The sequence below is a fragment of the Rhinoderma darwinii genome, chromosome 10 (genome assembly GCF_050947455.1).
Source record: "Rhinoderma darwinii isolate aRhiDar2 chromosome 10, aRhiDar2.hap1, whole genome shotgun sequence".
In the NCBI taxonomy this organism is placed as follows: Eukaryota; Metazoa; Chordata; class Amphibia; order Anura; family Rhinodermatidae; genus Rhinoderma; species Rhinoderma darwinii.
The window spans coordinates 100,879,603-100,898,097 of NC_134696.1; the positions used below are offsets into that span (position 1 = coordinate 100,879,603).

The window sequence follows — 18,495 nt, forward strand, 5'->3', positions numbered from 1 at the left end:
TCTTGTATATAGGGGGATTATAGTAGTTATATTCTTGTATATAGGGGGCAGTAATATAGTAGTTATATTCTTGTATATAGGAGCAGTATTATAGTAGTTATATTGTTGTATATAGGGGGCAGTATTATAGTAGTTATATTCTTGTATATAGGAGCAGTATTATAGTAGTTATATTCTTGTATATAGGGGCAGTATTATAGTAGATATATTCTTGTATATAGGGGGCAGTATTATAGTAGTTATATTCTTGTATATAGGAGCAGTATTATAGTAGTTATATTCTTGTATATAGGAGCAGTATTATAGTAGTTATATTCTTGTATATAGGGGGTAGTATAGTAGTTATATTCTTGTATATAGGAGGCAGTATTATAGTAGTTATATTCTTGTATATAGGAGCAGTATTATAGTAGTTATATTCTTGTATATAGGGGGTAGTATTATAGTAGTTATATTCTTGTATATAGGGGGCAGTATTATTGTAGATATATTCTTGTATATAGGGAGTAGTATTATAGTAGTTATATTCTTGTATATAGGAGCAGTATTATAGTAGTTATATTCTTGTATATAGGGGCAGTATTATAGTAGATATATTCTTGTATATAGGGGGCAGTATTATAGTAGTTATATTCTTGTATATAGGAGCAGTATTATAGTAGGTATATTCTTGTATATAGGGGGCAGTATTATAGTAGTTATATTCTTGTATATAGGGACAGTATTATAGTAGTTATATTCTTGTATATAGGGACAGTATTATAGTAGTTATATTCTTGTATATAGAGGGCAGTATTATAGTAGTTATAGTCTTGTGTATAGGAGCAGTATTATAGTAGTTATATTCTTGTATATAGGGGGCAGAATTATAGTAGTTATATTCTTGTATATAGGGGCAGTATTATAGTAGTTATATTCTTGTATATAGGGCAGTATTATAGTTGTTATATTCTTGTATATAGGGGCAGTATTATAGTAGTTATATTCTTGTACACTGTTCCTCAGAAATGTATTTGTCTCCTATAGCCTTCCTGTTATGGACACATGATTATACTGTAATAAAATTTATCTCGTGGACAGACAGCAAACAATGAGAAGAATACAATTATCTTTCAGACATGGTATAAGGACTTTTTATCGCACCAATTTAGTTGTTCAAATAGTAATAAAAGAAAGCTTTTGATTGCTCGGGTTACAGTCTCTTGTAACAAGACACACGGCATTGAGTAGAAATTCAGTAGAAATTCAGAGAGCCGGGGAGGATTGGGAGTTTCCTCCAGCTGTGCCGTGTTTATTAAGAGAAAAATGTCTTATCATTGTATAGTGAAAAGTGATTCAACTTTCTATTATGCTTTGTGTTTAAAGTCCTCACCATTTTCAAGATCTATGCTTGCTGTCAGTGAATGGGAACTTCATTGTTTAGACCCAGAGGCAGGAAACCTGTACAAAGCTAATACTTCTCGCAGTTGAGGGTTTGCTACAATTGTATGACATCCGGACAATCCTCTGTGAACTAAGCCGCCTGAACCCCAGACTGATAGACTGCAGCCAGCCATCAGGACAAGGGAACATACTTGCTCGGTAGCGTTCAGAGCTGCCAACACTCATACCTTGTAACAATCCTGGAATGGTTTTGGACAGGACTAGTTTTCAGCCTCTGTAAACAAGAATATTTCCATTCTTTGACAGCAAGCAGTGGTCTTGAATATGTTAAAGAATTTAATTAAATTCCATATTTTAGGAAATTGCAGAACTGATTATAGAACAATCAATCTTTATTTACACAAGTCTGGAAAACCCCTATTTTGAGAGGGGCCTCGGCAGTTGAACCCCCAACATCCCTCCCTGGTGGATTATTATCACCGATTCCGGTCCTTACCTTTTAGGATTCTGCTCATTTCCTTTGTCGTGTCCGTGTTTTATCATCTTATACCTCCCATGTCTTACGGACGGCCGAGATATCAACATGCCGCTGAGCGCCACCCTAAGAGAGGAGAGAAAGGCCGCGTTACTGGGCTTTAGAAGAAGAGTTGTTACCGATTTGTTAATCATAGGGGGCAGTAGAGGACAACTTTTCTCCATCTTGGACTCCCGCAAGCATAATGTACGCGAGAGCAGTAAATATTTTGGGCTCCGACCTCCCTCCATTGACTAGATCAGGGCCCTCCACACGATCCGGTGAAACAACGGTCGTGTGAACGGCCTCATTGAAACTGATGAGTCCGTGTGCCGGCTGTGGTTTTAACGGTCGTCACGCGGACTACATATACGCTTGTCTGAATAAGCCCTAAGTAAATAACAGGGGTGACAAGTTGTTACAAGCAAAAAAGTATTTTAATCCGCCGTGACTGCCGCTTTAAAACGATTAAAGGAGTAGCCCAGGCAGAGAGAAGTCACAGATTAGGTGCGCGCGCTCCGGATCACGAGCGGCGAACTTCAGGATAAGAGAAGACGACGTCTTCATGATGAATGTCACAAGGGGTTAATGTCTTTTAAAGGACCAGTGTCACATATCCTGGCAGCGAACGACTCTTGCACAACTCGTTCAGGTTACCTGACTGCGATGTCATCGTCCTCGCCGCCCCACCCCCAGTAATTATTTGGAAATCCATTTATCTTCATGTACTGTTCTGGGCTGAGGGCGGAGACCCCTCCAAAGTACGACTTGTAAGGCAACCTGTAAAAGAGAAATATACTGGGTCAGCTTAAGCTCCCTAATTCCATAGGGGGTGGTCACCCGGCTTCCCCAGGCCCCTGAATGGTAAAACCGCAGTCTGCTTATAGATAAAATATTCGCTATAATTAGTATTACTAAAAATCATCTCCAGGCGACTGGGATGCATTCTGTCTGGTTATACTTTAATGGATCCTTCACCCCCGAAAACTTCAATGGATTTGCCGTTCAGGGACTTGGGAAAGCTGGGTGTTGAGTGCTCTGGGAGCGGTAATGGCTTTCCTACAGTGGATAGAATTGGCACTTTGTACAGACGACCCGATTTAGAAGGGTAAATAAACGTTTGACAAACTTCTGACATGCCAGAAGTTTTAATCAGTGGGGGTCCGAGCACTGAGACCCCCACCGATCGCTAAAACGAAGCGGCAGAAGTGCTGGGGTGAGCGCGGAGCCGTGTCAGAACCACGGAACGTACTTGTATCCAAACTTATCCATGGCGATGGACGCGTGCTTCGGGAACTTGTCGCAGGTGTACAAGTTGCGGTCGTCCTCGGGAATGAGGTCCACGTCATGGAAGAACATGCAGTCCCAGTCCTCATCCTTCATGGCCTCTTTAAAGCCGACATTCAGCAGTTTCGCCCGGTTGAAGGTGTAATTCCCGGCCTGGAGACAGAAGAAGAGCAGATGTCAAAGGCGACACCAATATATTCCCAAATATATAGAAGTTCACGAATACCGGAATCCCAATAGTGACTGAATACTAGACACGGGCAGCAACCAATAGAAGTGCCCCATGCCAGCGGTCTGTAGGGCGCAGCGGGCACAGAAATCCAAGAGAGAAGAAAAAATCTGAAAGCAGCGAACGACTTAGTACAGCGGAAAGTGAGAAATTAAATTAGCCAACATGGCGCCCCGACTACGCAGCATTGCTAACCGCTCAAGGTAAGTCTAAGTAGGCAATAAGCGGCGCCAGATTCACTTCATGCCGCTCATCTCTGGAGGATGATCGACTCTGCACCGTTAACCCATCCCCATATCACCGATAGATTGGTGGGTTGATTTATGGGCAATTTTTTACGCAACGCCCCTTTAAAGAGGAACCGGTCACCCCTCCAGACACATCTGTTTTAATAAAGATTTGTATTCCCCATGAAAAAAAAAAAACAATCCGGGAGCATCTTTTCCAAGAACTCAACATTGTGCTGTTCCTCTGTTATTCCTCCTAGAAATAAATGAATAAATTGACCACTGGGTGTTACCATTTTCATTGTCAAAGGGGCGTGTCCCTACACACAGTCAGCACGGATTGGTCAGTGTCAGCCTGTGTAGGGCCACACCCCCAACTGGCTACACCCAGCTGTCAATTTAGTCATACATTTCTAGGAGGAACAACAGAGGAACGGTGCAACGCAGATTTCTAAAGAACACGTCTGTTTTAGAAAATAACCCATGTCGAGAGAGGGGACTGGTCCTCTTTAACCGCTCGGTCCCACATCTGGCTGACGCTGAAGGGAAACACATTTATGACCCCGGGCATTCAGGTAACACGAGGCGCTGAGATTTACGAGGCCTTGAGGAAGGATCTATTTATAGGAATTCTCTTTAACTATTTGGAGGAAGGCGTCACCCGTAAGTGTCAGATAATCCCGAGTGAGAGCAGCGGCATCGCCGACGGCTTCGCGCTGGATTTTGGAGTGGAATATCTGACGTTGGAGAGAAGTCGGACGTGTAGAGAACACGAAGAAAGAGAATTAGTCCTCTCCTCCCGAAATGGATATGTAGGCGCTAATCTGCCGCGACTTACGTATCACCGGTAACAAAAGAACGCAGATGCAGCCGCAGGGCGAAGATATATATATGTACATAGAGATCTATATATATACAGACTTTGTTTATTATGCATTTCTGTTATTTTAACCCATTAAGGTCCGAGCCTCTGATTTTTCATTTTCATTTTTCACTCCCCGCCGCTTCAGTCAGAACTCCTTTATTTTTCTATCAATAGAGCGGTGCGGGGGCTCATTTTTTACGGCGTTCGCCGTGCGCATTAAATAACGCTATATTGTAATAGTTCAGACTTTTACACTACCAATTTTGTTTACTTTCTTTACATTAGAGGAAAAATTGGAAAGTTTTTTTTTTTTTTTTTTTTTAAATAATATATATATATATTTTCTATTTATTTTTTCACTACTAAAAATAGTGTTAAACTTTCGGTTTTTCTTAGGGGACTTGAACTAACGATCGTGAGGCCGCTGGTACAATACACTGCAATACTAATGTATTGCAGTTTATAGTAATTTTTACTGGATTCTGTTAAGCCACGGGCAGGGCTTAACAGAGGCAGAGTGAAGGCAGTCCTGGGAGTCTTCATTAGGCCCCTGGGCTGCCATGACAACCATCGTTGCCCCAGATCGATTGACCGCAGCATTTGAGGGGTTAAACAACCAGGAACAGCGCGATCGCTCAGCGCATTCCATACTTCTCCCCCTGTACCGGGACGTCCTGGTGCGTGAAGGGGTTAATTTAATTGCATTACTGCTCTAGTTATTAGGTTTATAAATGTCAGGTTCTTCGCGCTCAGCTTGATCAAATTATGTGATCCCACCCGCCACGACAAGGCAACCTCATACAGGCGGTCCCTACACTGAACGCCCCATTTTGAGGACTGAGGCCCAAAGCACACGACCCTATTTTCATCCATACGTAAATACTCACCGTAGAGCGTCTGTAACGCATCCGTATATAAGGAGCCGCAAAAAAAGAAAAACAAATAATGTGCAACATCTGCAAACCTGGTGTCGCCCAACAATACTTCCGTAATTACAGAAGCGCCCATAGACTTCTATGGGGGAGTCGGTGACGTTAGTACGGCCAAAAAAAAAAAAAAAAAAGGGACACATTCTATAGGTTTTACGGAACGGACACACATCCGAAAATATGCAGGAAGGTGTCCGTGGTCAATACAAGTAAATGGGTCCGTAATTACAGTCAGCAATTACGGACGAATCCTACCGCCACGTGCATGGGGCCTTACCTCTCTCTCTCTCGGGACTGAGCTCAGAATAGGTAGGAACCAAATCCAATCGTGGCGGGTGGGCTCACACAATTTGATCAATCTGAGCGCTAAGAACCTCACATTTATAAATACAATAATTATACCCTTAATGCAATTAAAATAATAGAAATGCATAATAAATATACGGTATGTAGATATATCTGTATATACATCTCTTAGCGCCTGCGGTGCGCATCTCCATTCTCGTGTTACGGTGTAGAGAACATGGGTCGTTGCGGGATTATAGCAGGTATCTCTGGTGACCCCGTCCCATCTCATAAAGCAAATAGAGGATGAGGCGGTGATGGGGGAAGGGAGACTTCCCTCTGATCAGCTGCGATCCCTACCTGGTGGAGGATGTAGATCCCGTAGTTGAGCTGCTGCCTCTGCAGGAAGGGGTGTAGATAATATAGGAGATATTTAAGGTGCTGCTCCCGGTTGCGGTGAGGGATGATAACGGCGGTCTTATGGTTAGACTCGCAGTCTGGTGGCTTGTACCGGCCTCCTTTGGTCACATACGGGTTCTTGTGGACCACGTCTTCCAGCGTCAAGATCTCCGGCAGCTGGACCCGGATTGGTCCTCCTGGAATCCCAGAAGAAAAGAAACGGTGGTCAGCGTTATATATGGCACTGTGTATCATAGTAGCTGGTGGGGGGGGGGGGGGTAATATCATATCAATTAACATCAATGTTAAATTGATCCAGAGTTATGGCTTCTATATACTCCATTCCCTTCCAAAGCAGCATTCAAAATTCTGCTGGTTTCCTCCTATCTCATTGGTGCTGGTTTCAGGGTCTTTAGTCTCTTGCATTGGAGAAGATCTAGTGTTAACCGGCCAACGCAGAAGAACGTTAGTAAAGCGCTGACAGATACCAAACGGCATCCGGAGGAATATTGAAAGCTGCTTTGGTGGTGACAGGAGCATAAGTGTGTACAAAGTAAGTGTGAATGAAGTTACTCGACCTTTGATACTCAACAGCTACACATTGAACACTATAGGAGTAGTGTGTAGACCCGCAGTGTGAAGCAGTTAGCGCCCCCAGCAGGTCAGTGAGATGAACTGCCTGTGATATCCACACGGCTTACTATTACTCTCAGGCTACGTTCACACGAGCGCGACAGATTTACACGTGTTATTGCATCTGTGCTTTGCGAGTGTTGTTTTTCATGCACACGCACAGCACATGGCGTGGATCCGTGTTTTGTGCGTGATTTCCATGCACCGCACACGGACGAGATTCACGTTGGTGTGAATGGGCCCTTATGAAGAGCTGGAGTGCTGACTGGGCAGAGTAGACGCTGAACTGTCTTCCCTGCCAAGACAAACCGAATGATGGCCTGCCAGTCCTCTCGCTGCTCTGCCTGTGTGGTGAGTACACAAAACGACTCCACTATCAATGAGGTCCTCATCTAGGCTGAGGAGTGTAAAAAGGTCCCTCCCAGAGGTCTAATGTAGACGCGGCCGCCACAGTCACCACATCACAACTGATGCCTAGGCAGAATGAACTACACTGGGATACATCATGTCACACATCCAGAGCTGCACTCACTATTCTGCTGGTGGAGTCACTGTGTACAAACATTATATTACTTATCCTGTACTGATCCTGTGTTACATCCTGTATTATACTCCAGAGCTGCATTCACTATTCTGCTGGTGGAGTCGCTGTGTACAAACATTATATTACTTATCCTGTACTGATCCTGAGTTACATCCTGTATTATACTCCAGAGCTGCACTCACTATTCTGCTGGTGGAGTCACTGTGTACATACATTACATTACTTATCCTGCACTGATCCTGAGTTACATCCTGTATTATACTCCAGAGCTGCACTCACTATTCTGCTGGTGGAGTCACGGTGTACATACATTACATTACTTATCCTGTACTGATCCTGAGTTACATCCTGTATTATACTCCAGAGCTGCATTCACTATTCTGCAGGGGGAGTCACTGTGTACATACATTACTTATCCTGTACTGATCCTGAGTTATATCCTGTATTATACTCCAGAGCTGCATTCACTATTCTGCAGGGGGAGTCACTGTGTACATACATTACTTATCCTGTACTGATCCTGAGTTATATCCTGTATTATACTCCAGAGCTGCACTCACTATTCTGCTGGTGGAGTCACTGTGTACATACATTACTTATCCTGTACTGATCCTGAGTTACATCCTGTATTATACTCCAGAGCTGCACTCACTATTCTGCTGGTGGAGTCACTGTGTACATACATTACATTACTTATCCTGTACTGATCCTGAGTTACATCCTGTATTATACTCCAGAGCTGCACTCACTATTCTGCTGGTGGAGTCACTGTGTACATACATTACATTACTTATCCTGTACTGATCCTTAGTTACATCCTGTATTATACTCCAGAGCTGCACTCACTATTCTGCTGGTGGAGTCAGATTTGTGCTGCTGCTGTAACTGGAGACAACTGTACTTTTATTTTGCACATACCCGCAACGCTGCGCATCCGCATACACGAACTTCAGAGGACTAATGGAAGGAGCAGCACCCCCGAACTGTGCCAACATCAGGCGGTGGCCACCAAGTAACTGCGCTGGACATTACTGCCGCATGAAGGTCACCCCGTTTCCCCTCCACTCTCTCGTCCCCCCCCCCCATCTCCCCTCCACTCGCTCTGCCGTTCCCCCCCTCCCATTTTCCGTTCACTCCCTCTCCCCCCCACCCCGTTTCCCCTCCACTCTCTCTTTCCCCCAGTTTCAGGAACCTCTATGACTGGCTGCAGAGACCACTACTAACCATACAGAGGCGCCAGCTCCTGCCCTCCTGTGGGGTAACTCCTCCATTGCCCTCCTGTGGGGTAACTCCTCCATTGCCCTCCTGTGGGGTAACTCCTCCATTGCCCTCCTGTGGGGTAACTCCTCCATTGCCCTCCTGTGGGGTAACTCCTCCACTGCCCAGGGCAGCAATAAACAGAAGCGGCGCTGTACCAGTAAGTCAGGGACACTTGGCGATGTGCAAACCCCAGACACCGAGGAATTCTGCAAATATTTGGTCAGACTCGGATGTCCGGATGTAAGAAGATGAAGGCCGACCCCGGTGCCGGTGACAAACTTATCAACCGTTGTGTACACGGTGCCAGGACACGCCAACCAATATATGCCACAACTGTGCGAGATAGGAAAACCCTTCCAAAGTCGTTCTCCTCCACCCTGCCCCAATATTTACCACATCTCTGCAGCCTATCGCCACTTACCATGGGTGTAATAATCTGCAGAATCCAAGCAGGGATAAGCCGCAGCCACTTACGTACAATTACATAAAACGCCTTTGCCGTCGGCCAATAAAATAAGTCACAAGCCAATAAACCTCCCCGGAGCTCACAATGTGCCAGTGTCCAGGGAAGCGGCGCCACGTGCTCCTGGGTCACCGGTGCCTCAATCCTGGCAGAGAGGGATAAGCGGCACCAGGAGCCGCCACCACAGATTAAAGATCCTGCATTGTGCCTGAAGGGTTAGGGCTCTGTTCACATGACGTTTGAGCCTGAAGTATACGCCAGACTTATCCATAGGGCTCCATTTACCCGACAAAGGGCAAAATAATGCCCTTTTGAACTCCGTAGGGTTGGTATACCGGTTCTTTTTTTGCTGTATAGAAAAGCGTCACCACGCGGTGCACACAAAGTTTTGTCTTTTTTCCCATTAGTCTATGGGCATTGTATGCCAGTGGCGTAGGTCAGAGGTACATGTCAGGCAATACTCTAAGAGAAGGCTCAGAAGTGACATGAAGCAGAGATCTTGAAAATTGTAAAAAAATAGAAACAGTCTATTAGAAAGCGTCAGAACTTCCCACGATCAGATGAGTAAGCTCGGCGAGGATAGCGGGAGGCGCGGACTGTCAACTGCACCCCACAAAACCGCGATAAAACCAACAAAAAGTCACCGAGCGCTGGGCACAAAAACGCTCGACCTTTGGAGCCGCGCACAATATGAAGGAATTTCATCCTGTTAAACAAACAGCAGCGGTTTGGCTAAAAAAAAAAAAAAATACATCTAAAATAAAAAAAGGAACGCCATCACTGCCCCTGATGAGAAAGAGCAAACATTGCACAAGCGGCAGATCAGGCGTGGACTACAACTCCCATCATTGCAGCCACCCTCCGAACTCTGCCCTCCATGAGAAGCCATACGCTGCCGAGTGAACGGAGAATCCCGGCGCCACCCAGAATACATTACAGGGACCTCGTCACCGAAAAATCAGCAACCGGGAGCTACTCTGATGGGTGGCAGCAGACCGGTCACGTGGCTCAAAGTGGAACTAAACTTAAAAATAAGTGTCAGAAGTTTTGATTAGTGGGGGTCTGAGCACGGAGACCCCATCGATCGCTGAAACCAAGCGGCAGAAGTGCTTGTATCCCCACCAATCAAAACTTCGGACAGGTCAAAAGTTTTTAAAAAAGTAGTTTGGTTACCCCCTCAATCAAGGCAAAAATACAAAATGTTCGTAATTTTTTTCAACTCTCATTTTCTGACATTTTCCAAGATCTCTGCTTGCTGTCAGTAAATACAAACACTCTAGTTTACATCTAGAAACTGAAAACCCATCCTGACCTACTTAGGCCCTGTTCACACAGTTTTGGTGCGTTTTTTTAACGTGGAAACTGCATCGCAATCCATGCTAAAATGGGTCCGAAAACCCCTCCGATTGATTTCAATGGGAGGCGGAGTAGTTTTTGAAAAGCGTCGTGCCCTTTCTTTGGGCGTTTCCGTCTCGGACTTCCCATTGACATGGGAGGCAGAGAAAGCGGTTTCCGATGCGGTTTTTTTTGCACGCGGCGCTCAACGCGCGGCCGAAAAACACAGCAAAACAGGGTGCGAGCAGGTCAAAATCTGCCTCAAAATTCCTTCAGATTTTTCCGCCTGCAAAAAAACTATGTGAACGGGGCCCTATATACTCACAGCTGATTGTTTGCTACAATTGTGTCATTCTAAACATCCAGACTGATACATTGTAACAAAGGAGAGGTCTGTGCTGTGGATGTGTTCAGCTCACAGAGGACTGTCTATAATTGTAACAAACTCTCAACCGTGGGAAGTATTAGGTCAGGACCGGTTTTCGACCTCTGGAGGTAAGCAACTACTGTTCCCGTTCACTGACAGCAAGCATTTTTTCCCTCTGGGCTTGTGAAATAGCAATCTTTATCGTCACAGATTAGCTACATGGTAACGAGGGCGATGACTGGAGTCAGCGGAGGACAAGGTCACACGAGTCGCAGCGCGGGACTCCGGGGTGTTCAGTATCGCCCCCTATTCAGAACGGGCCACCCACTGTAGACATCGTCCCTGCCGAGACCCCCGACACACCGCTATTACCGGGGGAGGCCGCCAGCGAGATGCTTCATATATCCCCTGTAGGAGAAACAAAGCATTACACATTGATCAGCCATCCGTGTAATGTACGCAGGCACTAGGTCGTCCATAACTAGAGCGGATGTGGCTGATAGACGGTAGGGGGTCCTCTAACGACTGAGAACGGCCTAATAGGGGCTGTCCAGGATTAGAAAAACATGGCTGCTTTCTTCCAAAAATAGCACCACACCTGTCCTTGGTTTGTGTCTGGTATTGCAGCTTAGCTCCACTGAATAGGGCTCAACTGCAATACCTCACATAACCTGTGGACAGGTGTGGCGCTGTTTTTTGGGAAAAAAGCAGCCATGTTCTTCTAAGGTTATCCTGCAGGCCAGGTGGACTTATAGGGACACTGAACGTAGTAACTGGCCATGGACATAACTATGAGCGGCCATCGTTAACAATCCTCGTTACGTCGGTGGCGCTGAAGCGCCGTATTCCTCTGGCTCGCTGCTAATTAAATGCTGCGATGGCAGCGTCGAGGATTTATGCAACAGAGAGAACGATTCTCTACATGGAAAAAAAATATCACATCTTGCGGGGTTCGGCCCTCGAGAAAAGACCGCAAATGCTATACAGTGAAACGCACTCTACTGTAATCTGTTATCAGCCATTTCAAAGTCCAGACCCCCTCAAAAATTCCCGTCTTGCCTTCCCCTAAAACTGCAACGCGTAATGATCGTGCGATGAAAAGTTCTGCAACTTTCTAATATACTTTGTGCTTCAATTCCTCGCCATTGTCAAGATCTCTGCCTCCTGTCACTGAACTTCTTTCTATCCAGGGGCATACAAACCTGTACAGACCTAAATTTACCCAGCTGAGGGTTTGTTACATTTGTATCCAGTCCTGACAACCCTCTGTGAACTACACACGTCTCCTGTCCAGGTAGTTTGTTACAATGTATCAGCGCAGAAAATTGCCTTGAATGGCTTCTCAAACATCAGATTGGGGGCTCAGGAGATCCTACATTCTGTGTGCATCGGGGTCCTCCCTCTTAACCAATCATGAGCAGTGTTATACACAGGGGTGCACTTACTTATGCCCCCTTATCAGGAATTTGGGGGGCTCTTCAGTGACGCTGAACTTGCTGCCAAAAGGACATTGGATAGAAGTGAAAATCAGAAAGTCGAAACACTTACCTATAAAAGGGGAGGTCTCGGGGCAATATGGCAGCAGATCTTCCCGCAGGGCCGGCTTGGATATCAAACTGAGATTGGCGTAAACGTCACCAGGCAGAGAGACGTTCTGGGGGTTCAGCAACCCTAGAGAGTTGGGTCCGTTTTTGTAAAAAATTCCAAAGAAATACGCCACCCGCTTCCGGTACCCTTCTCTGTAGAGCAGAGCCATGACCACCAGCTGCACGCACAGGAACAGCAGCAGGTACCTGCCCTTGGCGATGGCCATGACTTCAGATAAGCGGCAACAACCCCCCCAAAAAAACAAATCTAAAACCCCCCACGTGTCTGTACAGCGGCTTAAGGTTCAGCAAGCAGCAAGTTTATACTCGTCTCCCGATGAAGCAGGATGATCAGACGTGTCATCTCTCCTCTCCGGGCAGCATCGCGCCGACACTCCAAAAACAGGAGAAGAAAACTCCATATAACAAAGAGGCAGTGGAGGTGGAGGAGGGGGTAAGGCACATGAGCTACGTTCCCGTTCTTCAGAGGTCACTGCCGTTTCTTGAGGATCCGGGGCTGCATCGGCAGAACATGTTCAGATGTTGGATCCTGCAAAAAAACGAGAAAAAAAACGTTAGACTGTGGACGCGACATTCGGAGATCGAAACGTTCAACGCGACAGATGGAGGCGCGGAATCACCTGAAGCTGTGTGAACGCTGGATGAGCCTGCACACAGTCAGCTGCCTCCCGCTAGCAGAGCTTGTGACACTCACTAGGAAGTGAAGCCCAGAACAAGAGCAGGAGGAGGAGGAGGAGGAGGGGGAGGGGGACGACTGGTGCTGCCGCTGCTCTCATACAGCCGGCAATTAGGCAACTAGTCCCATGAATAAAGAGCGAGAGAGGGAGACAAGGAACAAAGCAAACGCCAGCGCCGAGGAGCCAAAAAAAAACGGCGAAGAATGTGGAAGGAGATCTGCTGACGCGTTCCACACCTCCTTAAAGGGGATTTTCCCCCCCATAAGGATTGGATGGATGATCGGGGGGAGGTCGGATGTCTAGGATGAAGTGGAAGTGTCACTCAGTGAAGAGCAGCGCCGCCTTTTACCAAAAAAACAAAACTGTGCGACTCCCGACCAGACACAATTCGAGAACAACCGTTTTTTTAGGGAAAAAAAAAAAAAAAGAAGTGAAATAGGACACAGACATGACATCAGACACCCCCCCTCACCCCTCCCGCAGTGATGTCATAGGTGCGATGCTTATGTTTGGAAACTACTGACAGGACGCGAGCGAGGAAGCCCTGGTGCGGTGTCAGGACTATCCGGAGCTCCTGACGAGACCTGCTCCCCTTTAAGGATTTCTCTCTTGAGGTGGGGAGCGTCGCAGCGGCCAGATGTCGCATAGTTGTAAAAAAAACAACAAAAAAAAAAAAAAAAAACGGACACTCGGCCAACAGAGCAGGAGACTGGTCCAAAACAAATCTCTCTTAAAGACACAGGACCCTACAAAAGACACAAACTTTCCTAACGAATTTAAAGGGCTCTTCCATTTTCTTGAAAATAAAAAAGGGGAATCATTACATAATAAAATAAAAAAAATCTGCAACGCTCCAATATACTTTGTGTCCTCACCATTATCAATAACATGCGTTCATGCGGGGAGGTAAAAAGCCATCTTGTGCAACCGACAGGTGAAGCATCAAGGTTTTCACCCTCTGCAAGAATGTCTCAACTTACCGACAGCAAGCAGAGATGTTGAAATTGGTAAGAATTTAAATACAAAAAGGGGAAGATTGACTAACGGGATTGCTCCTAAACTGGCGCAAAACATAGTTTTAAAGCTGTCTATGAAGATTATGCGCCAAAAAGGATCAGATATTTGCGCTTCACTAGACACTTTTCAAAACCGTCTGGGAAGGGGTGTGGCTAAGCAAAAGGGGCGTGTCTTAACAGGCAACAAAATGCGTAAACTAAGCCAAATCAAGAGGTGGAATAAGGAAGAGAAAAGTGTTTAACGGGTCCAGGAAGAGGCGCCAAATTTACCATACAGTGAACGCCACTGTGATTAATATGGCGCAACTTCTGATTGGTCGAGGTTTACGTGGTCTAAATATTCCAACGCTTAGTAATAAATTGTCCAAAAGAAAATTAGAAAGTGGAGCCAACAAAGTGAAGTTTTACGGGACCAGAGCGATTTTATGACCACGTAAAACTGAACGCAGACGAGACCAGCAGCAACGATTACAGGTCGCCGGCTGTATAATGTCTCGGGAAGGGCGCGGTATACGATATCTGCCGCCATGTCCATAAACAAAAGAACAACACACACACCTATAAAAGCCTCAAGTGTCCAATAAAGCTGCAAGAACAACGATTAGGGTCAATTCAGGTAACACAATACGTTCTGCGCCGATTTAGAGTTCTTAGGTCACGACCCCAACGTCTTAAGGGTATATGGAGATCATAAAAAGGGGTCCCCTGCTCAGGAGCCCAAAAGCGACTCACGATTTGGCAGAACTGGCCCATCATTTAAATAGCGAGAATGCAATACTACATTTCTCCTGTAGTGGCCACTGCAGAGAAACGTATGGCCAGATCACTTTGTGATCACGGAGCGGGCGATCAGCGATTTACAAAAAAGTTTGAGTAATTATTACTTGTTGTTCATGGAAATGCTGCGTCTACTGTCCCATGTTATCAGCCATTTCACACGGCAAAGGTCCTAGCGATATGCCACCCACCAAGGTCTATGCTTAGACCACCGATAATTTAGCCTGAAACCTAATACTACGAAGGCTGTATCAGGGAACGACCTAGAAATAATACATTCACGCCTATAGGATGTACGGAATTTCATACCCCTCTCCAGATTCTGAGCTGGTGTCTATGACGGACTCTGCCATAGGAGCCCATCCCCCACCCTATCCTAGGTGCAGGAGGACAGGAGTCGAGACCTCTGAAGGTTTTCACTTTCTCATGCTGGAAGAACATCCATTACTTCTCCATTCATCAAGACAAAAACTAATACACCGACTGCAACTTCACAACGCAGCAAATTACCTGCTCAACTGTTCACGGCTGAGCAGAGGTGAACAAACGCTGCATGCGACACGGCTAGATATATATCATATCACCTGCCAGATCCCATCACTCCCAGCATGTGATACACCGAGGGAGAAGAAAAGGAAGGGGTTTACAGATCAGTAACTGACATTATATGTGATCAGTAATCAGGGAGGAAATCACTGCACCGAGGAAAGCACAAAGACTACACTACACTCTACTCCACCTGCGACCGCAGACAGACAGATCAGAAATAAGGCTGCAGTATTAGGCTGGGTTCACCCGACCTATTTTCAGACGTAAACGAGGCGTAATATGCCTCGTTTTACGTCTGAAAATAGGGCTACAATACGTCGGCAAACATCTGCCCATTCATTTGAATGGGTTTGCCGACGTACTGTGCAGACGACCTGTCATTTACGCGTCGTCGTTTGACAGCTGTCAAAAGGCGACGCGTAAAAATACAGCCTCGTCAAAAGAAGTGCGGGACACTTCTATACGTTATATGCGGGACACTTCTATACGTTATATGCGGGACACTTCTATACGTTATATGCGGGACACTTCTATACGTTATATGCGGGACACTTCTATACGTTATATGCGGGACACTTCTATACGTTATATGCGGGACACTTCTATACGTTATATGCGGGACACTTCTATACGTTATATGCGGGACACTTCTATACGTTATATGCGGGACACTTCTATACGTTATATGCGGGACACTTCTATACGTTATATGCGGGACACTTCTATACGTTATATGCGGGACACTTCTATACGTTATATGCGGGACACTTCTATACGTTATATGCGGGACACTTCTATACATTATATGCGGGACACTTCTATACATTATATGCGGGACACTTCTATACATTATATGCGGGACACTTCTATACATTATATGCGGGACACTTCTATACATTATATGCGGGACACTTATATACATTATATGCGGGACACTTATATACATTATATGCGGGACACTTATATACATTATATGCGGGACACTTATATACATTATATGCGGGACACTTATATACATTATATGCGGGACACTTATATACATTATATGCGGGACACTTATATACATTATATGCGGGACACTTATATACATTATATGCGGGACACTTATATACATTATATGCGGGACACTTATATACATTATATGCGGGACACTTATATACATTATATGCAGGACACTTCTTTGGATGTTTTTGGAGCCGTTTTCTCATAGACTCCAATGAAAGCAGCTCCAAAAACGGACGTAAAAAAACGCAGCGAAAAACGCGAGTTGCTCAAAAAACGTCTGAAAATCAGGGTCTGTTTTCCCTTGAAAACAGCTCTGTATTTTCAGACGTTTTTGGTCACTACGTGTGCACATACCCTGATAGTAGTTATATTCTTGTATATAGGGGGCAGTATTATAGTCGTTATATTCTTGTATATAGGGGGCAGTATTATAGTAGTTATATTCTTGTATATAGGGGGCAGTATTATAGTAGTTATATTCTTGTATATAGGGGGCAGTATTATAGTAGATATATTCTTGTATATAGGGGCAGTATTATAGTAGTTATATTCTTGTATATAGGGGCAGTATTATACTAGTTATATTCTTGTATATAGGAGCAGTATTATAGTAGTTATATTCTTGTATATAGGGGCAGTATTATAGTAGTTATATTCTTGTATATAGGGGGCAGTATTATAGTAGTTATATTCTTGTATATAGGAGGCAGTATTATAGTAGTTATATTCTTGTATATAGGGGCAGTATTATAGTAGTTATATTCTTGTATATAGGAGCAGTATTATAGTAGTTATATTCTTATATATAGCGGCAGTATTATAGTAGTTATATTCTTGTATATAGGGGGCAGTATTGTAGTAGTTATATTCTTGTATATAGGGGGCAGTATTGTAGTAGTTATATTCTTGTATATAGGGGCAGTATTGTAGTAGTTATATTCTTGTATATAGGGGCAGTATTATAGTAGTTATATTCTGGTATATAGGGGCAGTATTATAGTAGTTATATTCTGGAATATAGGGGGCAGTATTATATTAGTTATATTCTTGTATATAGGGGGCAGTATTATAGTAGTTATATTCTGGTATATAGGGGCAGTATTATAGTAGTTATATTCTTGTATATAGGGGCAGTATTATATTAGTTATATTCTTGTATATAGGGGCAGTATTATATTAGTTATATTCTTGTATATAGGGGCAGTATTATATTAGTTATATTCTTGTATATAGGGGGCAGTATAAGGGCATGACCACACATGGCGGAATTCCTCCGCAACTGTCCGCATCAATGCCGCACAGAATCTGCGTTGCAGATTCTGCAGCGGATCTGCACAAAATGTGCAGAAAATTGATGCGGACTGGCCGCTGCGGACTGCAGGAAAAGTGCTTCCCTTCTCCCTATCAGTGCAGGATAGAGAGAAGGGACAGCACTTTCCCTAGTGAAAGGAAACGATTTTCATACTTACCGGCCGTTGTCTTGGTGACGCGTCCCTCTTTCGGCATCCAGCCCGACCTCCCTGGATGACGCGCCAGTCCATGTGACCGCTGCAGCCTGTGCTTTGCCTGTGATTGGCTGCAGCCGTCACTTACACTGAAACGTCATCCTGGGAGGCCGGACTGGAGACAGACGCAGGGAGTTCTCGGTAAGTATGAACTTATATGTTTTTTTACAGATACATGTATATTGGGATCGGTAGTCACTGTCCCGGGTGCAGAAACAGTTACTGCCGATCGCTTAACTCTTTCAGCACCCTGGACAGTGACTATTTACAGACGTCTCCTAGCAACGCTCCCGTCATTACGGGAGCCCCATTGACTTCCTCAGTCTGGCTGTAGACCTAGAAATACATAGGTCCAGCCAGAATGAAGAAATGTCAAGTTAAAAAAGCAAGACGTATCCGCAGCACACATGACATGTGCATGACAGCTGCGGACTTCATTGCGGAACTTTGAATCTCCATTGAAGTCAATGGAGAAATTCCGCCATGAGTCCGCCACTGCTCCGCAACAGACAGAGCATGCTGCGGACACCAAATTCCGCTCCGCAGCCTATGCTCCGCAGCGGAATTGTACGCATCGTGTAAACGAACACTGCTAATTTAAAGTGAAAGTCAATGGAGAAACGGCTCCGCTGCGGATTA

At 45.0% G+C, this 18,495-nt stretch overlaps 1 protein-coding gene across 2 annotated transcripts in view; it reads right to left on the reverse strand.

Annotated features, from left to right (window-relative positions):
- Positions 1-18,495, reverse strand: part of LOC142662277 (beta-1,4-galactosyltransferase 3-like) — a 51,065-nt gene that overhangs the window by 8,696 nt on the left and 23,874 nt on the right. Inside the window, exons 1-6 of one of the 2 annotated variants that reach the window (XM_075840411.1) lie at positions 12,948-13,038; positions 12,269-12,856; positions 6,080-6,315; positions 3,150-3,337; positions 2,555-2,677; positions 1,880-1,984 (exon numbers count right to left, since the gene is read on the reverse strand). In XM_075840411.1, coding sequence (XP_075696526.1) covers positions 1,880-1,984; positions 2,555-2,677; positions 3,150-3,337; positions 6,080-6,315; positions 12,269-12,533 — 917 coding nt within the window. In that variant the 5' untranslated portion in view covers positions 12,534-12,856; positions 12,948-13,038. Of the gene's footprint in view, positions 1-1,879; positions 1,985-2,554; positions 2,678-3,149; positions 3,338-6,079; positions 6,316-12,268; positions 12,857-12,947; positions 13,039-18,495 lie in introns of those variants that run through there. The other variant, XM_075840410.1, reaches the window with a different exon arrangement.